The 23,581-nt window shown below is 55.4% G+C and overlaps 7 protein-coding genes across 7 annotated transcripts; 3 read left to right on the plus strand and 4 right to left on the minus strand.

Annotated features, from left to right (window-relative positions):
- Positions 1-808: 808 nt before the first annotated feature.
- On the plus strand, positions 809-2,737 carry GCG54_00013924 (Sulfite oxidase; the record flags this gene model as incomplete). The annotated part of the gene is made up of 1 exon (XM_045413770.1): positions 809-2,737. The coding sequence occupies one exon, from the start codon at positions 809-811 to the stop codon at positions 2,735-2,737; it is 1,929 nt and encodes a 642-aa protein (XP_045261849.1).
- Positions 2,738-3,178: 441 nt separating this feature from the next.
- GCG54_00013925 (26S proteasome regulatory subunit rpn2) lies at positions 3,179-6,744 on the minus strand (the record flags this gene model as incomplete). Its single annotated transcript, XM_045413771.1, has 3 exons — positions 3,179-3,580; positions 3,637-6,541; positions 6,605-6,744. The coding sequence occupies 3 exons, from the start codon at positions 6,742-6,744 to the stop codon at positions 3,179-3,181; spliced, it is 3,447 nt and encodes a 1,148-aa protein (XP_045261850.1).
- Positions 6,745-7,551: 807 nt separating this feature from the next.
- GCG54_00013926 (Phosphopantetheine adenylyltransferase) lies at positions 7,552-8,784 on the plus strand (the record flags this gene model as incomplete). Its single annotated transcript, XM_045413772.1, has 1 exon — positions 7,552-8,784. One exon carries the CDS (start codon positions 7,552-7,554, stop codon positions 8,782-8,784), a length of 1,233 nt encoding a protein of 410 aa, XP_045261851.1.
- Positions 8,785-11,434: 2,650 nt separating this feature from the next.
- On the plus strand, positions 11,435-14,183 carry GCG54_00013927 (mRNA-capping enzyme subunit beta; the record flags this gene model as incomplete). The annotated part of the gene is made up of 3 exons (XM_045413773.1): positions 11,435-13,417; positions 13,471-13,956; positions 14,010-14,183. 3 exons carry the CDS (start codon positions 11,435-11,437, stop codon positions 14,181-14,183), a joined length of 2,643 nt encoding a protein of 880 aa, XP_045261852.1.
- A 624-nt stretch (positions 14,184-14,807) lies between these two features.
- Positions 14,808-16,953, minus strand: GCG54_00013928 (Uric acid-xanthine permease; the record flags this gene model as incomplete). The annotated part of the gene is made up of 7 exons (XM_045413774.1): positions 14,808-15,389; positions 15,456-15,639; positions 15,695-15,812; positions 15,865-16,119; positions 16,172-16,279; positions 16,335-16,486; positions 16,541-16,953. The coding sequence occupies 7 exons, from the start codon at positions 16,951-16,953 to the stop codon at positions 14,808-14,810; spliced, it is 1,812 nt and encodes a 603-aa protein (XP_045261853.1).
- Positions 16,954-19,128: 2,175 nt separating this feature from the next.
- Positions 19,129-19,849, minus strand: GCG54_00013929 (uncharacterized protein; the record flags this gene model as incomplete). The annotated part of the gene is given in 2 exon segments (XM_045413775.1): positions 19,129-19,814; positions 19,825-19,849. The coding sequence occupies 2 exon segments, from the start codon at positions 19,847-19,849 to the stop codon at positions 19,129-19,131; spliced, it is 711 nt and encodes a 236-aa protein (XP_045261854.1).
- Positions 19,850-19,852: 3 nt separating this feature from the next.
- On the minus strand, positions 19,853-22,168 carry GCG54_00013930 (uncharacterized protein; the record flags this gene model as incomplete). Its single annotated transcript, XM_045413776.1, has 7 exons — positions 19,853-20,136; positions 20,178-20,516; positions 20,565-20,698; positions 20,755-20,912; positions 20,963-21,422; positions 21,473-21,815; positions 22,075-22,168. 7 exons carry the CDS (start codon positions 22,166-22,168, stop codon positions 19,853-19,855), a joined length of 1,812 nt encoding a protein of 603 aa, XP_045261855.1.
- Positions 22,169-23,581: the final 1,413 nt, after the last annotated feature.

Consider the following 23,581-nt stretch of genomic DNA (forward strand, 5'->3'; position numbering starts at 1 on the left):
TGTAGCGAACAAATACCCTTTATGTCTAGAAGCTGTACTTTACAGCAGCCAGCTGCAGCTTAGTATGAAGAACAACGCAGTTGAGATCGACTGATCGCCGAAGACTCCGTCAACGCAACCAAGGCAATTAAAATGCACTTCGATAGAGTTGCGGAGAGAATAATATATGGACTTAGCGCTGCAGTGGTTGGACGTGACCACGGACAGTGTCGGGGTGCTATCGCCGACTCAGCTGTTCGGCGACTCAGGGGGGCCCGGGATTGAGGGTTGAGACGTGTCGGGGCGGGCTGCGACGGTCTTCTTCGGCGACCACGTGGGTGATTCTGCGGCAATCATCGGCGTCTTCCACCATTTGCTACAGTAGCCAAGTCTTGTAATGATGCACGGGCAGCTCAGATGCGAGTCCATGGTCGGTTTAAGAGTGGAAAAGAGCCAATGTCAGAAGCCCGAATTCATCGCTTCGCTTTCCATGTTCCTGCTGGAACAGAGACCACACACACACGCTGAAGGAGACTCCACGTCCGGCACAGTGTACGTACCGCTGCACGCGTGCACGGCCCCACTGGACGCCGACTGCACAACTCAACGCACAGTCCATCTGCACAGTCCGTCCATTTATGCAGACGACCTGATTTATGAACAGCTCACCTCCCCCCCACCCTCAGACTTTTCCCTCACCCTCCAAGAACAATCACGCCATCGCCCTTGTCAGTCACCTCATCGTCCAAGCTCCACACCAGAGCCGCGCCCTCGACGTCGTCGACCCAAAAGAAGCCCATCTCGGCCACTCACAACGCCATCTCTCCCAATGCAAGCGCCGCGGCGTCTATTTAGCGAGCTTTTACAGCTCTCGACAAAGCGGCCCGTCCCTTTTCGACCGCTACACGCCCCGGCCACTTCTCTGGCTGGTCCTCTTGCCGCTCCTCGTCCTCAGGGTTCCCTCCACCCTCGACTCTTGCACGCCTCTCCTTGCTCTAGACACACCCAGCCGACATCCGTCTCCTCCTCGACACCTTTCACTGGTGGTACCGCTGCTCGGGCACAAGAGAGGCAGCGGCCTCAGCATAACAGTGGCTCGGGTGGACCAATTGGCCCAGGGAAGCGTCCCCCACGCCTCATAAGGGTTAGGACTCTGCTCGCTAGCGGCGGGCTGCTGTCCTTCTTCATTGGCCTCTCGGAGCCGTTTCACGTCCCCCACGAAGATGATGTCGATACTTCCGGCCCGGCAGACTCGACCGATGACCGCGATCCGTCCCTCCCTCGCTTCCGGCTGAACGAGGTCCGAAAGCACGACGCAAAGTCCGGCAGCCCGTGGGTTACACAAGGCGATAAGGTCTATGATATTACCGAATGGGTCGGAGCCCATCCCGGTGGCGAGGTCATCCTCCGTGCCGCCGGGGGCAGCATTGATCCCTACTGGGACATTTTCACTATTCACAAGTCGCCCCACGTCTACGAGATCCTCAACCAATACCTGATTGGCTTTATCGATAATGCCGACCTGATTGACGGCAAGCCTGCCGCACAATCGATTGAGGACCCTTTCCAACACGATCCCAGCCGTGACCCAAGACTCATCACACTTACTCCCAAGCCTCGCAATGCCGAGACGCCTTTGGAGGGCCTGGCTGACAGCTATCTAACCCCCAATGAGCTCTTCTACGTGCGTAACCACATGTGGGTGCCCGAGGTCGACGACACCTCGGATTACACCCTTAAGATCGAGCTGCTCGATGGAACCATCAAGGAGTACACCCTCGATGATCTCAAGACCAAGTTTAAGCCTTCAACCATCGTGGCGGTTCTTCAATGCTCGGGCAACCGCCGAAGTGACATGACGCGCAACGCTAAAAAGACAAACGGTCTTCAATGGAATGTCGGTGCCATCTCTTGCGCTGAATGGCAGGGCGTGAAGCTCTCCGATGTTCTCGCCGACGCTGGTGTCCCCATTCTGGAAACAATGGCTGGCGACACGGAAGCCAAGCACGTCCAATTCATGGCTCTCGAGGCCTACGGCGCGTCAATCCCCATCGAGTCTGCCCTGGACCCCCGTGGCGATGTTCTTCTTGCCTACTCGATGAATGGAAAGCCGTTGCCAAGGGACCATGGCTACCCCCTTCGCGCACTCGTGCCTGGCCATGTCGCAGCTCGCTCTGTCAAATGGTTGAGCCACATCACGGTGTCAGATGAGGAGAGTCACAGCCAGTGGCAGCGCAAGGATTACAAATGCTTTGGACCCAACGAGACGAAGCCGGACTGGGACAGCGCAGCCCCCATCCAAGAAATGCCCATCACCAGCGCCATAACAACCGTTAGACTGGGTGACTGGAAGAGTGGAACCAATGACGCTGACACCGCCGGCCGAGAGGCTTCGCTGAAGGGATACGCCTACTCGGGCGGCGGGCGCAGAATCGTCCGCGTTGACGTGAGCCTTGATAACGGCAAGACATGGGACCAGGCGGAGCTCCTTGACGAGCCTGAGACTGCGCCCAAAGCCGGCCACAAGTCTTGGGCGTGGAAGCGCTGGAGATACGATGGTGTTGTTCCTTTGGGCGAACTGGGCGAAAACGGAAAGAAGTGCACAACGATGCTGGTCAAGGCTACAGATGAGTCGTACAACTGTCAGCCGGAGAGTTATGCGGCCATTTATAACCAGCGCGGCAACTTGGCCAATGCCTGGCATCGTCTCAGAGTTTGCTCAGACTGTGCCAAGGGAGCTTTGATTACTACGAGATGAGACTTTGATTATTCAAGAGGGGGAAAGAGAAGAGAGGTTGTTGTAGATGAGCCGGCAAGTTTCGTTTGTACCAGGGTTTTGGCGTATTTCGGAGTACCAACAGCGAGGCGTGTTGCTGTTCTTCGTTTCCTCCGTTTGGTATCTACTGCCATTAGCGATTGCAGTGGTTTTCTTCTTCTTCTTCTCTTATTCATCATCAGAGCAGCCAGTCGTAGATTACGAGTACGCAAGACCGGGCTCGCATAGTTGACGTAACGTTCAACGTAAAGTTCAATTCGAAAATGGAGCATTGATTCAATTGCTAAAGTTGTACAGCACGGCAGGCCCTATTGCCCTGAGATGCCCTTGGCATCGTGCCCAAAACAGGCCTCTGCCTTCGTCTATTCTCTAGAAACCCTTCCCGACTTAGAAGTACATTGTATGCGCCGCTTGGCAGAATACTTAGTCCTCGTCCTCCTCCTCGTTGTCGGTGAAGTACTCGAACTCGCCTGGCACTGTCGCCTCCTCGTCGCCCTCACCGTCCTCATCAACGGCGGTGAGAACTCCTGCCGCAGCCGCCGCACCACTTCCTTCCGTCGCGCCAGCAAGATCACCTCTCCTCTGGCGTCCCAGCAACTCGCTAAGCTCGTTGAGCGAGCGGAGATCACCGCCAGCGCCAGCTCTAAGGGCCTGAGAGATGATGTTTTGCTGCTGCCTAGGCGTCAGGCCCGCCGATGAGCCACCGGCGTTACTTTGGCCAGCAACGGGGGCCTTCTCCGTCGTCACCTTCTTGAGCTTCTCCTCCATCAGAGACTTCTCCTCGTCAGGTTGGGTATCCTGCAACAGCAAAGGTCCGCCAGTTGGCTACGAATAGTTAGCGCCTTCTCTTGCTTACTGTATTGGAGTTGGGTTTACTGTACCTTCTTGACCGGCTTGTAACGGCCGGCAGGGAAGCTGATAAACTTGAGCTGACCAGGCAGCACGCGCGACATGTTCTCCATGTCGTAGCCAACCTTCTCCTTCTCTGCCTTCTTCTTAGTATCTGCCGGAGGGGCAGAGGCCTCCTTGTCAGTCACCTCGCCCTCCTTCTTGTCCTTGACCTCTTCCTTCTTCTCATCTACCTCCATCTTATCGGAAACGGTAGGCTTAGCAGACGAGTCAATGTCCATGCTTTCCCGGCGCTGGGCACGCTCCTTCTTTTGGGCTCTTCGCTTGGCTTGCGCGGTGGTGGACAGGACAGCGGTGGCTACCATCGTGGGACCCTCCTCGGTCTTCACCTCCTGCTCAGGGGGGTAGTCAAACAAGCTGGGGCGAGTAGCGCAGTGGAACTTGAAGCTGGGGATCTCCAGCTCGTGGTCCAGGCCGATGATGGAGGTGGGAGAGAATGCCAGAGAGAGGAAGTGAGTGAAGGGGAACCAGTACCAGTACTGGGTGAAGACCGCCATACCCACGATGCCGGCCATGTTGAGATTACCGGTCTGAGTTTGAAGACCGATAGTGCAGTTGCGACCACCAGCATCAATGATGCCCAGGGCGAGCGAGGCACCAAACTTGGTCATGGCGTCTTCATGACGGTCACCGACAACCTTCTTCAGAGTCTTGCGAATGGAGGCGACCTTGGGGTTCATCACCTCGTTCTGCTGGATCATGATCATGGCAAGGGAGATGAGGGCACCCTGGCGAACGAAGTCGGTGGGATCTTTCATCATCGGCTCAAGCAGATCAATGGCCTCGTCGAGACCAGTGCCCGCGCAGGAGATACCCAGAGCCATGGCAGATCCGTAACGGACGTGGGGGTTGTACGACTCAGAGAGGAGCTCGACCATGCGGGGCACGCTACCGGGCTTGCGGAACAGGATGAATCCCAAGCTCATGACAGCAACACGGCGGACGTCGTCGTTGACGTCGCTGACAGCGATGTGCAGCAGCTTGCGAATGGCCTTGTTGCTGCCGGTACCGCAGTACGCGAGGGCAACTGTCATGATACCTCCGTATCTGAGAGTCGGGTCGGGGTCGTTGAGCAGACCCTCAATCATGGCGTCGGCGCCCTCTTGGCGGCCGTACATGATGAGAGCCATGCCGATGGCAAGGCCACGAACAATCTTCTCGTGGGTCGTCTCATGGGCATACGTAATCATGTCCTCCAGAGCACGCACGTTGCCTGTGCCCAGCATGATGAGACCCATCGCAAGACCAACGGCCTCACCGTTCAACGCAGAGTCCGTGAACAGGACAGTTCGCAGGTTATCGAAAATCTCCTCAGAGCCGGTGGCCATGCCAGCAATGCCCAAACCAAGGGCACCACCGTGTTGAATGACTTCCTCCTCCGCAGATGTAAATTGCGTCTTGAGGTACTCGAGGGCATCGGCGCCATGGTTGGCGTGAATCAAACCATAGGCGTACAGCGCACCACCCTGGCTAAAGATAGAGCCGCTGCTCAAGCCGCTCTGGCGAGGCAGATACGGCTCCAGAAGCTTCCTAGACTGGGTGAGATTGCCGCGGTGGATGACTCCGAGAGCAGCGGTGGCCGTGAACTTCGACCAGTTGACTGCCTTACCGAGCCACTCGAGATTATCGCGGAAGAACTTGTCGTTCGTGGTACCCTGGTTCATGAAGGCGTTGCAGAAGGTAACGGCAGTATGGAAAATAGAATTTCTGCCCTCCAAGCTGTCACGGACCTTGTTCAGGATGCTCAAGTCGGTTCGGTTATTCCTGTAGAGGAACTCGAGGTTCAGCTGGATGGTCTTGCTGCCGTCGAGAATAGAACGAATGTTCTTGTAGACCTTAGCAAGGTCGTCCGAGACCTCCTCCTCAGATGACTGCTGGTTTTCGAGAAGAGGCTCCTCCTCGGTAACATCACTAGCAGGTGGCTTGGCAGGCTCTCCAGAGGGCAGAGAGTTGATGATCTTGCCCAAGAATTCCTGAGTGCCGTTGTCGTACAGGTCAAAGGCGATTTGGTAAGCATTGGCAATCGAGTTGGGGCCACCGTCTGTGACGAGCTGCCTAAGCATGCGCGACGCCTCTTCGTCTGAGCTGAGGTAAACGACGCACTTGGCGATGGCGAAGTAGTCGGGGTTGGGGATTTCGTTGAGGAGATCGAGGATCAGACGCAGGATCTCGGTGCGGAAGCTGCGCTCCTGAACAATGTCCATGCAGATGCTCAGGGCGTACTCCATCAGCTCCTCTGCGGGGCCTTGGCCATCCGTGGACTTGCCCTTGGACTTCTTCTCATCCTCGCTTGCCCGCTTGATGACGCGGCGAAGGACCTCCAGGTTCCTGGCCTCAACAGCAATACCGACGACCTGGCGGTATCGGCCATCCTTGAGGCAGGCCTCAAAGAGACGCTCTATGATGCGCTGGAGAGCAAGCTGTGTGGCCTGGTCGTTGATGGGGGCGATGGAACCGGAACGACCCTCCTTGACGGGCTGGAATGTGGGATCGAGGATGGTGTTGTCGGTCGAAACTCTGGAAAGGAGCGACTTGGAGGGGAGAGTCGTTTGAGAGAAGGGCGTCGTGGGAGAGATGAGAGCGGAGCCGTCGGCGGCGCCGCTCGCAAAGGTGGTCGCAAGAGCGGGGAGGGAGTTGTCGTTCTTGGGTGACTTGGGGGCGGTGTGCTGTGCGGAAGACGCGGCGATGTACTGATCGATACACTTGGAGATGATGGTCTCCTCGAACTCGCCGGGAGCATCGAGCTTGAAGAGGTCGCCGGCAGCCAGGGCGAAAGTCATGCTCTCATTGTAAGCCTGGAGATGGTAGTAAACCTTGGCGAGAACAAGAGCAGCGAGCTGCCGTTGGGGGAAGGTGTCATCTTCGTAGAGAGCCTCGCTGGAGGGATGATTAGCATTTTGGTGAACAGCCCCGCGGCAAAACAATGGAAGGCGGGCTTACATCTGACTCAGAGCGCCGGCAACCTCAGTCCAGACGGTGTCAATATCATCATTGAGAGTCTGGAGGGCGAAGACCTTGAGGTCGTGCTCCTCGTCGGCCAGGAAGCCCAGCACTCCGGTAGCTGATACCAGGCCAGGCATTTTGGATGTTGGCCTCGGGGACGGAGCTCGAGCTAAGCTGCGGCGGGAAGATGTGCGACCGATAGGGTTTATCGTAGACGTTCGGTCGGTTCTTCAATAAGCAGTCAGTCGGACTGAATTGAGTAGGTTGGATGATTATTGGAGTGGTGGTGATGGCAGCTCCAGGGAGACGGTTTGGTGATGGAAAGAAGGACGTCGAAAGCAATGCGCGAACGCAGCCAGCCGGCATCCACGTCAGGCAGGTCTGCCTGCCTCGCCTTGCCCCAGAGCCGTCTCTCTGACCCTTGCAGCACCAGTCGGCAGCGCCAATGGCAGCAAACAGCAACAAGCACGGACCAGTTCTTGGATGAGTCAGCATTCCCAAAGCTGTGACAGCTGCACCCGGATTTCTCAACTGGCCCTGATGAGGTAAGCAGCTGCAGTCAGATCTTTTTGAGCCCCGAAAGTCGGTTATCTGCGATATCAGCTAGCATATGCACTTAAAGTACTGAGTTCTACGCTTACAACACAGAGTTTGTATGTAAGTAAGTACCTTATGCGTACCTACCCTGGAGCTCTGCACACATTGCAAGAGACTACACGGCGGTGCAGTGAGTGACCTTATTTGCTGCGGCACACCCCGCCAATGTGGCCGGGACTCAAGCTCCCCGCTTCCACTGACCGAGGAACACTCAGTCCAGCTCACCTGAGTTCTACGCGTTCAGCCTCGACACCAGTGATCTCGAATTCAGAGTGCTTCTTTGCGTTTCTGATCATACGCCTCCAGCCAACACCTGATTGCGCTTTCTGCTACGAGAGTTTTACAGTATGAGCTCAGAACAGAATCCGAGTCTTCTGCTCCTGCCAGTCCCACCCCGGCCGCCATCCCGCGCATCACTCAATGCCGCCTACCGGCCCTCATTACAAGCCGTCTTCTCCAAAATCAAGCACCCGGCCCGGTCAGCTACGCTGATTGTGGCTGTGGTCTGTCCCGTCTTGCGCGGTGCATCACCGAAAACGAAATCGTTGTCATGGGCCGCCGCACAGTCTCTGGTGGCCGGTATCTACAGCCTCATTGCTGTCGTTTGTGCCGAGCAGTCCATTGCCACGGACGTCAATGGAGGACCGGGCTCTATCGATGCGCGAATTGTTCTGGTCGACCATGACGCCAATAGGCGGTTTGCACCAGACTTTGTGGCCGCCATCGAGCCCAACAACACGACTGTGGTCGACCTTCCAACCTTCGCATCTGCTTACCACCCCTGGAGCTACATATTTCATGTGAATAGCGAGCACGGATACCGTACGCTGTCAACATATCTCAAATTTGCCGAAGGGAGACAGACCATCCTCCAGTCTCAACTAGTTGTTGTTGAGGCTGGTCTTAGCATGAACGTTGAAGGCGAGGGAGCCGGCAACACGGAAGCATCTCCTCTGTATCCAGTGGTCTGCCTAGGCGGCACATTTGACCATCTACATCCAGGTCACAAGCTGATGCTCATGGCCGCAGTTCTCCTGCTCAGGGTTCCCGACAAAGACTCGGCATCCAGTTGCAAGCTTGTGCTGGGCATCACGGGCGATGAAATGCTCAAGAACAAGAAATACGGCGAGCTGGTGCAGACCTGGGATGACCGTGCCAGGTATACTCTTGACTTCCTGGCCTCTCTTCTCGAGCTGGACAAGAGCGGTTGGAAGAAGAGGTCTGGTCCGGTACCGACAGTGGAAACTGCGCCTGGCCATCTGGAGGCAAAGTTCCGCAACGGCACGATTGTCGTCGAGTGCGTTGAATTTCAGAATGTCTATGGCCCAACGGTCTCCATGGCGGAGATTGAAGCACTCGTGGTCTCTGGAGAGACGCGATCAGGCGGCAAGGCAGTCAACGACAAGCGGGTTGGTCTCGGGATGAAGCCGTTGGAAACATACGAAGTCGACGTGCTCGACGCGCGGGATCTTGGCGACGAGACGGCCAAAACGGACGACTTTACCAATAAGATCAGCAGTACGGCCATTCGACAACAGAAGGCTGAGGCAGCGGCAGCGGCGGCAAAGTCAAGCCTGTGAGGAACAGAGAACAACTCTGCGAGCTCAATGAAAGTCATGATGAATAATGCATAATACCAGAGGTTTTGAAAACGCGTGAGACGAGAGGGCAATACGTACGAAGGACCGCTCAGTTTCGACGCGCCAGGCGTCAGATTGACGAGGCTGACGCGCAGAAGTGCAATGGACGTGCAGCTTTCAATATGAACATTGACACTTGGGGCATCCATCCCATCAGGATCAGCGTCGTATCTCGGCCAAGGTAAGATAGGGTGAGGGTGCATTGGGGTGGACGGCAGTTGAGATGCAAGGATATAGTGCTCGTGAGGTCCGAGGAGGCTGGGTGATGATTGACGTTGGCTGTACTTTGTACGAGCATCGGTAACTTCAGTAAGGTAATAGGAGGGAAGCCATTCGCATCGCGGTTCAATAACCGTGCAGTGTGCCTATTCGCATGAATAGGTAGGTAGTCATTCGCAGTGAAGACGGAAGGCCAATGCTACCCCTGAGGATGAGGCGGTCCAGAAGGGAAACAGGTTCGCCAACCCTGGCTGGAGCTGGCTGTCAGAAGTCAGAAAAGCCTGGGTGAATGACGACGCGATTTGATTGTGACACTGGAAGGGGGCAGAAAAGTGGAAGACACGATCAGACCCTCAGTTCCAGTTGCAGTTCCAGCGTGAGTGAGTGTCTGGCGCCATCGACGCGACCCACACACGTCCAGCACAGCCCCGATTAGTACATGTAAGTATCTTTTGGCGGTACATTGTAAGTGGCAGTACATTCTCAATACAGACAGGCGCCCTTCTCCCGTCGAGAGCGCGTGCCTCAATCTCACAACCCTCCACTCTCAACACCAAAAACGTGGAGCTGGCCGAAGGAGAGACAGGGGAGAGAGAAAATAAAAAAATAAAAATCCCCGACAGGCCGGGCTCGAGCAACACACCGTGGCACAGGACATGGACATGTTCATGAAGCTGCGAAACGAGACAAGGCTGTGCAGCCCACTGGAGGAGCTCTGTGCCAGCCTCCAAGATACTTGCCTACCTTACCTAAGGCACTTATGGGTTACTGCCCAGGTTACAGTGGATGAAATACCTCAACAGAAGAAGCTTGAAGAAGCTCTGTGTTAAGCCCCTCAAGCAAATAGCATCTGCCTAAACATCATGCAAAGCCAAATCACCCAGCCGTCATCTGCAACGAGCAGGACCTCGTGCTCTCTGCATCCTCAAAGGGAGCTTCAAAGTTCCTAGTAAGGTAAGGAAGGTACTTTGCGCCAGCGCTCCCAAAGTACCTTTAGCGTGCCCGGTCTTGAAAAGTAAGATACCTAGGCAGCCTTATTAGCACCTCACTCGCTGAGCTCGCTGTGACTACTTACGGATGGATACCTACAGTGAGAGAACGAGAGCACGGTGGGCGCCGACGTGACCTGAGATTGAGGACTTCTACCTAAGGTAGGTAAGGTAAGGTATGACTGAGAAGCCGCGAAAGACGGAAACCCTGCTGCGATCGGCGCGCGACCAATCCATTTCCATCCTTTCTTTTTGTCTCCAAATTTCCCACGCAGCTGCAACAGAGGACAAGATGTTTTCTTCCTAGCGCCCGAGATATCTCGACCTGCTTGCTACCTTACCTTACCTGCCTTACCTCACCCAACCAACCAACCCCAAGGTACCTACCTACCTCACCAACAACCACCAACACCATTCGCCCCAACCCAACCCGACGCCGATAGGGACCTCACGAGAGAAATCTCCCACCGACGCCCGTTACTCTTCGCCCTCCACCTCACTCCCCGCTCCGAAAGCCCACGCGCCGACCGCATCGCATCACCATCGCACGCTTCCCTCGCGCTGCTCAACCCGTCAGCCCCGAACGGATGCCGCATTGAGGACGCACACCACGCATAGAAGGAGAGAGAGAGAGAGAGAGAGAGAGAGAGAGAGAAAGAAAGAAAGAAAGAGAGGGGAGATCGCGCACCAGAGAGATTACGACGCCCAGCTCGCGACGACTCCAATCCACAACTCGCAATCCGCATCCGCATCCACACCCGCATCTCCATCTCATCCCGTTCCGTCCACCCAACGAACAAACGAAACAAACGAGCTCGATCCCGACCCCTCCCTCTCCGACCCTGTGAACCGTGTCGTTTCGTCCCTCGCCGTTTTCTTTAGCTTGTCGCCCGCCGCCCTCCATTTCGCATCGCCCCTCGAACTCTTTGCTCCAATCCGACTTGCCCTCGCCTCGCCGCGCATCCGATTCTGCTTGGTCCTGGCTTCTGTGCTGTCCAATCCGATCCGATCCAATCTAGTCCCATCTGGTCGATCCCGTCTCGACCCCGATCCCCAACAGCGACGCCGACGCCGACATCAACGCCTGCGACCCCGACCGCAATTATCTCTGCCGTCTGATCATGCCGACGTGATGCTCAACTGCTGCCGATCCTTCTTGTACCAATAGAATCGCGTCGACGCTTCAAACCTGCGTCGCGACCATCGCTCACGACCGATACCCCATCGCATATCTCGCACGCCGCGCATATGAGCTGTTGGTATTGAAAGGGCGAAGCTGAAACTTTGCGCATCCCAGCCGAAGCAGGCCGGAGCGTTGGACTGGACAAAACACCACAACACCAAGGGATACTGGCCCCATTTGCCCGTCTACGCCTTTCACTATGGATCTCAGGGCCTTGATGAACACGGCTGATGACGCCGACCGCTCGAGAGCGGCCCCTGCTGCTGCTGCCCCTCCTGCTCCTCCCCAGCAGCTTGCGCCGAAGCAGCAGCAGTATCCTCCTCAGCAGCATCCCCAGCAGCAGCATCCGCAACATCCTCAACACCCTCAACAGCACCCGCAGCAACACCCTCAGCAACACCCTCAGCAGCACCCGCAGCAGCATCCTCAGCACCCACAGCATCACCCCCAGCAGCAGACTCCGACGACACCTTCTCAGGCAGCCACCGCGTATGCGTTTAGGGAGTCTGCATACAGCCATGCTTTGCACTCTTCTCCAGGCAAGCCTCCGGCGCCTCAGGAGTATGCTGTCCACCCGCAGGCCTCGAACCCGCCTTATCCTCCTCAGTCGCCTTATCAAACTCCGGGCCCCTATCCCGGCCGCCCGGCGCCGCCACCGCTGCAGGCAGGTACTCCCGGTCCGTATACCGATGTGCGATCTCCTCAGAGCGCCTCCATGCCCGCCCCGTCCCCGTATCGTCACACTCCGACGTCTTCGGTGAGCGGGCCTGCTGGTGGCTATCCCTTTCCTCCGACCGGACCGCCTCAAGAGGTTGCCAGCCCTGTACAACGTCACCAATACCCGCCATCCAACGCGTATCCCCCGAGAGACAGCTATTCCCATCCTGCTGGTGCAACACCGTCTTCTTATCCACCCCATCCTCAGCAGCTTCAGCTTCAGCAGCAGCAGCAGCAGCAACAACAGCTTGCACAGCAACAGCCGCATCCGCAACAGCAGCAGCCGCAGCCGCAGCCGCAGCAGCACATGCCGCAGACGCCGCCCATCGGCACCCCCGGTGGCGCCAACCCGTATATTCACCAACGCTCACAATCGACACATTCCACCCCAACTCCTACCTCTGCACACAGCCAGCAGCACCCGCAACTTCACGGTCAAGCGTATCCTCACGGCAGCCCTGTTGCGACGGCGCACCCGCCGCCCGAGTACAACCGCCAGCACTCGCAACCTCCTACCCCACTGGGCCCGCCCCAGACCGGGCCTCGACAATCTTCCTCTGCACCGAGCTTTGCGCAACCACAAAGTCCCTATCAACAAAGACTGTCCGCCTCGCACCTATCCCAAGCCACACCACCACCTCCACCACCTCGCATGCCCAATTCCCAAGGCGCCCAAGAACGAAGGTCATTGTCGCATAGCGTGCACAGCGAACGCGACAGAAGCGTTAGCGTTAGCCCCAAGACCAGGGTTCCGAGTTTGCCGAGCAGCGTTGGTGGCCACACCGAACCCGAAGCGCGACCACAACCGAGTGTCGTCAATATGGTGGAACCCGAACGCGAACGCGCCGCGACGCCTGCGAAAAGAAAGCTCGCCGACCGAGATCTGAGCCCTCGAGAACTCGAGAGGAAAGAGCCCCGGCCACCACCTGCTGAGGTCAATGGAGGGCCAACAATTGCTCGCTCGCCCGTGGTTCAGCGGAAAAAGACAATACACACAGCAACTCCCGTTTGGGCGCAAACCTGGAATTCCCGAGAAAACAAGAGACTGAAGCAGGCAAATTTTGAGCTGCTAAAACGAGGGCCACCTCACATCAACGGAAAGCACGAGAATAAACCGGCCAGCAACTCCAGTCGCCATACTTCGCCAGAGGCTGCACGGTCTGTTCCGCCACCGGCGGTGCAGGAGCCCAAGCCTCAACACCATCTAGGCGCATGGGAGGAGAGCATTCTGGGAACCCGCCCATACGAGGAATTGTCCAAGCAGGTTGCAGACTTTTTGTTTAAGAACATTTCGCTTCACCCTGACTCGGGCGACATCATTGGTCGCGGCGTACAGTTCGAGATTGAGGCCAAGATGGGTCTGCTCATCGACAGAGACACGAACGAGCGCGTTGAAAAATTCATTGGCTCTGAATGCATTCTCCACGACACTGGCCGTCTGGCCTTCAAAAGCAGCATGACTGCGGTACGTTGCATTGCGCCAGCAAAAATGACTGAGGCTAACTTTTCTCCCTCCAGGCCCAACACAAAGGACTGAACGATTTCCTCAATACTCTTGTCGTCCAGACGGACCCGCGAAACCCCGATCCCAGCGCTCGCGGCCGGGTACAAATCCAGTACAAACATCGACGGGAGACGGACAAGTTTATCGAGCTACCTAACTCGATGCACTCCCGTCTGCCTACGTGCATTCGCGCCCTACTTCCGCCTAGAAGACCGATCAAGGCTCGCATTACGTACGATATGAAGACGAAGGAAGTGCTGGCCAAGATTGTCAAGGCTCGTGTGGCTGACCTTCACCTACACCTGCCCACGTGTCCTCTGGACTGCCGCATCAGCATCAACCTGGAAATGCCTTGGGATGGCCCGGCTGAGGAGTTGGAACGCCTAGCCGTCAGCCACGAGCAGAAGTTCCCTGATCGTAATAAGGATCGCCTCAGCTACAAGCAAAATCACTATCAGGTCGACCTGACGCAAGTGACGCAGATGACGCCCGGTCCTGGGGTAAGTGGCTCAGAAAACAGTCGACGCCGCACGCGATGCTAACCTTGTCATAGAACACCCAAAAGACCGATAGGGAACACGAACTCGAAATCGAACTATCCCCGGATATTGTCATTGATCAACAGCGCCGTGTTATGAAGAACGAGCCTCATTCATACCCGCAATTGGTGGAGGGTTTCATCGACAACGTGCGCGTTCTTGCTCGTCGGAGTCGTGAATTTGTGTAATATTTGTATGGAAGAATCTTTTACAAGACGTTTCTTGATTTCAAGCTGGACCGGGTGGTCTGATACCAAAAAAATGGCTACGTTTGGCGTCACGGATTCAGCGGTGCATTTGCAGCCTTAGTTAGTTCATATTCGGGCCGGCATTTCTCGACACGATCCAGAGATGCTGCTCGTCCATAATCATGGCGCGCGGGCCGAGTCAATATCAGCGCATTGATTACCGCGATCTAAATTTGCCAATCTCTCCAATCGGTGTACATCCATGAACGGGTCTGCTGGCGTTAACATATCCAGCATGTGAGGAGAAATATGGCATCTTGCGGAAGTGATGGCAGACATGTCACATGCTGATGGGCACACATCTGGGCCTTTGCAATCATGGACAGGGAAAGAAGCGCGTAGCTGGCGCAGGTCAGAACAAGACGAACTTGGGTCAAGCAACTTGTGCCACAATCTCAGGGGTGTAATCTGTTGGAACCAAATCCCGCAAGGACTAAGTTTTGTTCCAAATCCAATTCATTGACATAAGGGTATTCGTCTATAAAACACAATCCAGACGATTTCAACACAACCTTTTCAACCACCACAACCGTCTGGCTCGTAGCAGCGACAGGCTTAGCCACACTACGCCAACTTTTCTTCTCCCTTGCCCGCAGCGCTGTGACCAACAGGCTGGATGTCCTCGGAGTCAGCTCCACGCGCGCTGTCGCCTCCGTTGACGTCCTTGGGAGCCACAGCGCTGCCGGCAGGCGGCACGTCCCGGCCCTCGGTGTCCTCGATCTCCTCCTCGAGCACAAAGTTGAGGAACATGCAGACAAATGCGGTGATGGCGAAGCCGGTCTCCATGATGAGGACGATGGCATCGAGGAAGCCGCGCAGACCGCGGTTGTCGCCGGCGTAGGTGAAGACGTTGTCAAAGTAGGTCGGGACGAGGGTGGCGCCGTAGCCGAGGGTCAGGCCGGCGGTCAGGATGAAGCGGTTGCGGCGGTTGAAAGGAACGCCCTTTGTGATGATCGCCATTCCGGAGACGGCCACGGCGGTGAAGAGGAAGGTGGTCATGCCGCCCAGGACAGAGGAGGGGATGGCGACGAGAGAGGCGGCGAATTTGGCGAAGATACCCATGATGATGAGCGTTATACAACAGCAATATCCTGCGCTACGGTTGGCGCAGCGGGTGAGGGCGATGACACCGTTGTTTTGGGCGAACTGGCTCATTGGTAAGTTATTTACCTTTGTTTTGAGAGAGAGGTGGAGGAAGGGGGGGAGGCTCACGGTGGTCATAGGGGTGATGGTCATCAAACCAGCGAGGACTCCGTTGATGCCGTCGGCCAAAACACCACCCTGGATTCGGGATTCGAAGAGACGGCCCTCAACTTCTAGTCTCGAGACATCGCAAGTGGCTGTAATATCTCCGATGGCTTCACAGGCGCAGATGATGTAAACCGCAAGGAGAGGTCTGGAAGATGGTAAGCTAGGGCTTCCAGGGGCTAAATGAGAAGATGGGTGCTCACAGTATAAGAGGCCCATACAGGCTCAGCTTGAAGGTGTGAACCCAGATGAAGGAGGCGGCAGGGGCGCTGTCGATGCCAGATCGGTCAAAGTATCCTGTCGCAGCTGCAATGATGCATCCTGGTAGGGGTTTAGTGACGGATTGGGCCATGATTTGGATCTGACAACTCACCAACAAGGAGACCAATAATAACCGAAGTGGACTTCATGATAGGGGCACCGAATCTCTCACAGAGAATAATCGTGAGGAACACAGAGAAGCCCAACCCGAGGTACTCGGCGGAGCCCCAGGGCAGCGCATGCGGCGCCGAGATGTTGGGGCACTTTGCGAAGAACGCAGACGCGGTCGACGGACTGGCGCAAGGCCCTGAGCCTCCCATCCAGTTCTGGAAACCGCTTTCGACGAGGTGAATACCGATGAGCATGACTAAAAAACAGTCAGGCTTGGGTCTCAACGGCGCTTGGAGTTTTGAACCTACCAGTGGGGCCAGTGACTATGGGAGGGAAGATGCGAAGCATCACCTTGGATGGCATGAAGGAAATCAAGATTTCGATGAGGGCACAGAGAGCACTGGAACCGATGATGGCTTCACACTCAAGTCAGCGTTTGAGTGCATGCAGCACTCTGGTGAACAGACTCACCTCCGTATCCATCGGGGCACGGGAGCTTATTGCCATCAGCGTCGGTAGGGCAGAAGCCGTTGGCATACATCTGGGTGAGAGCACCCTGCGCAACAGGAATAATAGCAAACGAGATTCCCATAACAGAGAGAAGGCCGGTTCCGATATAGTAGCTAAATCGTATAAGTGGACGGTACATTCACAGAATGGGAACTCGGTCCTCTTACGGAGTCTTTAAAATGCGGAACCTGGTGATCTGGATCGCGGAGAGGATTCCAGAGACGATTAATGCAGTCGAAACCAGATATTGTTGCATCTCTCCCGACAGGTTGGCACCAGAAGCACCGCTGAGTAGAATGGGCGGCGTGATGATGCCAGCCAACATGGCCAGGGCATGCTGAAAGCCTAGGAGAATGGCCAAGAGCGTGGGCATGTTGTCGTGGAGGCCGAAAAAGGGTGCGGACTGGCGCGACCGTCTCATGAAGGGCAGGTTCGGGCGGAAGAGGAACGCATAGTCGTAGTCGCCAATGAGGCCTTGCTTCGTGAAGAATCTGTTCTTGGCGCCGCGCAGACGATCTCCTACTGTGCGTTTGGGTGACGCCTCGGGGACGATTTGAGATGGACCTTGATCTTCATCCATCTTGCCGTCGTTTTTGGGGCCTGTCGCCGAAGTCGATAAGCAGAACGAGGACAAGTCGATCTTGAGGTGGTGTCAATGAACCAAAACCTCGAGATTGGCTTGGACTGTGGAAAAAAGGCTGGTGTGGGAAAAACCCCTCGACGATATCCACGAGCAATGACACAGAGCAAGATGTGGATCTCACTTTATATGTATATCAAAATCCGACTCAGTCAGTCACCCTGAGTGAGGTGAGTGGTACGGTACCGTCAGGCAGTCTGCAATCTGCATGGGGGCGATCCTTTTAGTTGATGGTTTCGAGCAATTAGCTTCAACTGCTATCAGTGGGATAAGCCGCGCGGGACGATATGAATGGCTGGCGATAGTAAAAGAATTGTGTACCCAGAAGGGCGGGCCCGTTTCTAGCGTTAGCTGAGAGCAGTCCCCCGGAGACAAGACGCGGTCGGCAGCTCTCCCTTGTCAACCCCGTCCGGATCCATGTGAGGTGAGATGCGGAAGAGAGCGTGGGTTGTGAATGACCGAGCTCTTGGTTCTGCAGCTGGGGGTGGCGAGGAAGAGAGAAGGAGTTCTGGGAATACATGAGGTTCATGGCAATTCACGGCCGAGTTGATTGTAGATGAGATGGAACATCCGATGTACATGCTTGTTGGCCTCTGTGGACTTGGGTCCTCATTGTCGCATGGAAGTCCGCTCCGTCATCAACCATGCAACTACATCCCCCCCCCAAAAAAAAACACCACTGATCCCTGGCCGCAGCTGAGGAACTACTGCATAGCAGAGGCTCGCAGAGTGTGGGGGAACTCCCCGGCATCGTTCCCGCGTGGCACTCCAGGAGACTGCCGCCGTGTTCCTCGTCCTCCCTCTCGGGCGCGTCCTGCCTGGCTACGCGGACCGAGTGCTTGGAGATGCGGCGACCTGCGAAGTGCGGGAGACACTTGTTGGAGCAACTGACTGCAGTTGTAGCGGCCGACGGGGGCTTGCTAGGGCTCTGTAAGTCAGTGCAGTGTCTCGGATGCCCCTGGACAGCAGAACTGCGTCCATCTCACCGGCCAAACTCTGTTGCTTCGAAACGGCATCAGCTTCTCCGAGATGGCCGCCGGCGACGACCTTCAGCTGGAGTGAGATAAAATATGCGTGAGCGTTGAGAAAACTGCGCACGTTGGTTTGGAATGATCCATCATGCCACTGGGAGATTTAAGTCGATAGCTCCTGATAAGACCCTCGCCATCTCCAATGCCGACCACTGAACATGAGAGAGAATGCTTTCTAAAGCTGGCCTTCAAGCTCGCCTCATCTCTCCCAGACCTTCTGGCTTTGGCTCATCTGATACTGCTTGCGACTGCCATCGCGAACGCCGAAAGATCGTGGGCAGATGTTTTCCACCGCGACAGGTGATGGAAGCAATCCCAAGCCTTAGCAGTCATTAGCCGATCCGATCCGAGAGATAAGACAATCCAGGGTCTAGAGCCACCCAGAAGATGCATGTCAACGCTGCGCAGAGATAAGGAATCGTCCCAAACGAGTCAAGAAGGGATCCTAGGAGATAGAGGCGCTGCCGAAGACCCCGTCCCATTGGTCCATATGCTTGCCGAGACTCGGAGATGTTGTTCGGCGCGGCAGGGCGGACGGGAGTGTTGGGGTTCGTCCATTTCCCGTCACTCATGCTCTGTCTGTTGTCGGCGGTCTCCGACAGAAAGCAATTCTGACCGTCGAGGGACTCACCGGGACAACGTCATTGATGTTTGTCGGCGTGGGCGGGCCATGATCTTCTTACTTCTTATCTCCGATGCCGCGGGAATTCCGCGGTTTCGCCGTTTACAACACAGTCACTGTCACAGACTTTCATATTGCTGTCGAGCTAACTCATCTCAGGTTGTCTGAAGTAGCTTATGTATCATTACAGTCCTCTGACCGCATGTCGCAGGCAACATCGAAACAGTGGATTCGCCATTCCTGGGTCATCTCGCGAATGAAGAGCCTTCCGCCCGTTTCCTCACCTCCTACACCTGCACCATAATCTAAGTATCTTTTCGTCGAAGAACCCATCCAAGGCCGTGTCTTTGATCAACTCCCTCTAAACTCCTTCATTAGCGTCTGTAGTCATAAACACACAGCCGTATCCAGCCAATGTCTTAGAGTCATTCAGTACCAGCAGTCACGGTTGCCATTATCGAATTACCGAATGTCGTCCCTCATCCCTCTAACCACGTCCTGCTGCGATCCGAACCTTTCTCGATGGTACTCGTTCAGCTGTTGCCGCCCAAATTCCCGAACAAGACCCAGCTGCCCCTTATGCCGCCGTTCCTTCAGACAGTTGGCCAGCTCAGCCTCCGTCCTCGACGCGCATTGACACAGATTAGGAGTTCCTCCAAAAGTTTCTCGGTCTTTCGGCGTGGGAAACATTATGCTGATACGCCGAACGTCTTTCCAAACCGCACCAGTATATTCTCTCTCCCCTTGACGGCCAAGTGCCAGCTTGGCCAGGTTCCAGTCGACATCACCGTCGCGGCTCTCGAATCGTCGGGCTACGAGGTTCAGTGTGCCCCTCTTTTGTTCCATAGCGGCTATTGTGCACGATGCTCCATCATTTCCCGACCTCCGACAGTTACATCGGTCGGGATTGACTTCAGTGTCTTCGTCAATGTCGACCGTCACCAGCGCAAGCCTCTTGGTCTTGCGGTTTTGGGTAAAGAGGACGATCATCGGCTTCGGTGGCCGCCTGTGAACGGTTCCAGTTGTGTGCCCGCCGATACTTACGGTAACGGTATGCGTCTCGCTATTGCCTGAGCTGTTGTTCGATGGCGAGGTCGTAGTTGAAACATTGCTTGACAAGCTGAAAGTTCGGTCTTGCCGGCTATTCACTGTCGAAACTGACGGTGCGATCGCGGAAGACCATGATCTAGGAAAGAAGCTGGAGGAAGGCGGGCTCGACGGCGATGCTGCTGACGGTGCCGTTGGGCTTGCAGCCGGTCTCCTCGAGTTGGATCCGCCTCCAACTGGGCGGCGTGGTATAGATATAGGTGGCCGACCACCAAAGGGGCTCATGCCGTTGACTGGTGAAAGTCTCGGTGGGCTTCGCGACAGAGACGGGGCTGCGAGCCCAGACGTATTCCACAAGGAGACTGTTTCGGTGGGGCTCGTGGTGAACACGTTCGAGGAGCTCAACATGCTTCGCATGGTACTCTGTCTCGATGTCGCAACATGGGCGGTAGGCGACATCGAACCTGACCTCGCGTTTTCCTTCACTGTTGCCTCATTGTTGGTCACTAGCTGGCCATCAAGCTGCTTTGGAATCCAAAACTGGACACAGGCGTCTTCGACTAGCGGTTCATCTCTACCGGAGACGACAAAGCTGACCATGGTATTGTACTGGCAGTAGTTGTCAAAGGCCTTGAATCCCGTCACTGCCTGCTGAAACTTGATGATATCTTTGCGTCCCATGAATGATAGCCTCGCGATCCGTTCGTCTTTGCGAAGAATCATCTCCAGCACGCCAGAACTAGATGGGTTTGCATACAGCGGGTTGAGGATGACGGATGTGATATCGAAATCAATTGTCTCGGCTGCAACTGTAAGCGATTATCCTGGTCTACTCAGCCAGGTTTACATACCTTGACGGCGTGCGCTTCTTACGGCTCCCTGCTCCACGCCAGTGATATTGATCCTGAATCGTCTCCAGTCTGCGCCCATTCTGCGAAGAAGCTGAAGTCGTCTCTGGACATTGGCACCGGAACCTTGGAGTGGACTTTCCATCAAGTTAGTTGCATCCAGAATGAGTGCCATGTTTGGTTCAGGCCTTACATGTCAAGGACTTGTTCCATCAGGGCATCCTTTGTCACCACATCAACAAGCTGAGGCAGTTCCTTCTCAGGCCAGATATCGAGCATGTCAGATGTCAAACCCGCAAGGCTTGGCTTGACCAAATCTTGTTTAAACCGGCCGCATTGCGTTGAAAGACACTGCGTCTGTTAGCGCCTCCTACCAATAATCCTGGGATTTCTCAACTCACGTCCTCGAGTTCTTGGACATATGATGGCCAATGCGATACCCCAGGTACGGCCTGTTTGAGCTCAGGCGACTCGTCAATCCGCTCCTTCAACCATACGCACTTCAAAAGGCTCAGGTACTGTTCCAGGCGTGGGATTTTGTTCTCAACCAGAATACCAGCCGGCGTGAAGTTAACGGTAGAACGGTCGAAATGAACGACAAAAGCGTCCGTGATCTCTTTCAGGCCTGGGGCCGGCTCGTCTGGGGACCGACTCTCCCAAGCCTTGAGCAGCCCATCTTTTACCAATATTGGGACGTCAATACTTTGCTCCTGTTGTTGGGCTTGCTGGTCTAGAGCCACCTGCAGGTCCGGGACCAAGACCCCAATCAGGCGGTGCAAATCCCCGTGAACAGCTGAGATGCGATCAACAAGATCATGGTGAACCCTGTGTATGTCTTCTCGTACACGACATAGCAGATCGCTGTATTCGTTAGCGTCTTCAATTGTAAGAGGGGAACAGGCGAAGCTCACATTTCGAACGGCTTCAGGACGTGAAGAACCTTGGAGTTATGCAGGGCGATTCTTGCCCGTAGGCGGTCCGCGGCTGGCGCAACCAGCACATTCCACTCGATATTTCGGAGTGGACCACTGTTCAGGCGATAACGATTATTGTTGTCGATCAACTCGATGCATTCTCTGAGGGTCCCCTGGTAGTCTCCGATAATCTCCCCCAGAGACGACGGGTCCCATCGCAGAGACTTGTACGACACATCTCTGCGGAGAGACTGCTCTGCCTGGCTCACCACTCGGGTGAGAATATCGAGGCTCTCAGCCAGTCCTCTGACGTCGCGGCCGAACTCCTCATATTGCTTGGCTGGGATGCAGTTAGCTTGTGTCGCCGTCTGAAGTTTTGGAATCTTAGAGCCTCAAGTCAGCCCTACGGCCACGCTTGCCGGGCGGAGGGCTGAGATGGCGCTCTCGATCAAATGAAGCACAGGCCGATCAGCCATTAGTAGGCTTATTCTGAGGTTGATGTACCCGAAACAATCCTGGCGAATGGCGAACATACAGTTACGGACAAGAGCAGGACATGCGCGAAAGAGTATCGACGAAAAATGGATCGAGGAACATACTTGCGTTGTAGTCGTTATCCCATCCAAATCTGTAGACGTCCCAACAAACTTTACTCAGATTAACAATGTCCCCGATCTGAAGAGGCCCTGCCATTGGGGGAGAGTCAGGAAAGAGATGATGAAACCAGTCTGCTTAACACGCCTTATTGAGATTGGCATTTGACGTGCGATGTTGTCAACAGGGCGTGAGCAAAGTTGAAAGCGACGACAAATAGAAACCTCAAAAGTGGACTCCGCGTCAACGGTCGCAAAGCAGATCGGGAGACAACGTGGGATTTTGAATGACAGCCTGGCCCCAGGGCGGGAGCACACGACCAGACCTCGAGGGGCGCCACCGGTTCGCTGGGACTATGCGACAAAACAGTGGGTGTGGCCGCCACGAGGGACACAATGTTGGCAGTTTGCGACCAGGACTTGGTTCTCGGAACTGGACGAGGGGGTAAGAACTCTGGCTGGGTCACCGAATGAGAAGGGAGGGGGGGGGGGGGGGGGGNGGGGGGGGAAGGAACGAGATGAGAGTGTGGCTGAGGGATTGGGTCATCTTGTTTGCTTGCCCACTTGGACGGAACTCGAGTGCGTCCGGCGGGCTGGATAGTTCGAATTTGATACCGAGAGACGGAATGGTGTGGGAAGCAATGCAGGCAGCAGCAGGGGAACGAGACATCTCATGCTGGCTGGCTGCGTCTCCTTCAGCGACCTATCACGCCCGGCTTGGCTTGCTTGATTGCAAACTTGGTGGGAGGTCAAGCGGCAGAGGGCACCATTCTGAGCGGTCCCCGGTGCTGAGCGCCAGGTTCAAGAGGTTGTCTTCCTGGCTTGGCAAGCCGAGGTTCTCTGCCTTTGCGCAGAGGGTGGCTTTGGGAACTTCATGAGTTTCGCCCGAGAACATGTTGAGTTGGTTGAAGCTGTAAATGCGCTCAAAGTCCAGCTTGAGCGAGCCATGTTGCCAGCGCAGCTTTGGGCGCCTGCTCGTAAGGCAGCCAGGGATGAAGACAAGCGTTCTTTTAGCGCTCAATCAGTGAAGGGTAGCTGGTAGATTGTCACGCGGTCTCAGTTACCCGAGACACCCTTACGAAGGCATCCAATCCAATCTGACCTGCGTTGATAGCTTGTCACACCCTCCTTTCCCGTGGTATGCGAGTGTGCGGCGTAAGATTGCTAGCTTGAGATAAGGTAGAGAGAGACAGGATGAGCTTGTGTCATACCTAATATTCAGAACAAATTGACGCGATACAGTGCTATTTGCTTTAACTCAATATGTACAAAGGTTGCAAACTTGCCTTCCACGGGCTAAGTCTTCTTGTATGCCAATGTTCATGAATGACAACTTCCGCATAACTGATTATGAGTCGAGGACAAAACAGATGAACAATAACGTAAGCCAAGCGAATTGTAGACGGCAACATGATGGCAATGAATAGAACACAGAGCGGGGACAAGCGCTTCGTGAGCTGTGTTAATACATATGCCTTTTTGGTAGCACATACAAGGTTATATCTGCATATTG

This window comes from Colletotrichum gloeosporioides (assembly GCF_011800055.1).
Source record: "Colletotrichum gloeosporioides strain Lc1 chromosome Unknown consensus_60, whole genome shotgun sequence".
Classification (NCBI taxonomy): domain Eukaryota; kingdom Fungi; phylum Ascomycota; class Sordariomycetes; order Glomerellales; family Glomerellaceae; genus Colletotrichum; species Colletotrichum gloeosporioides.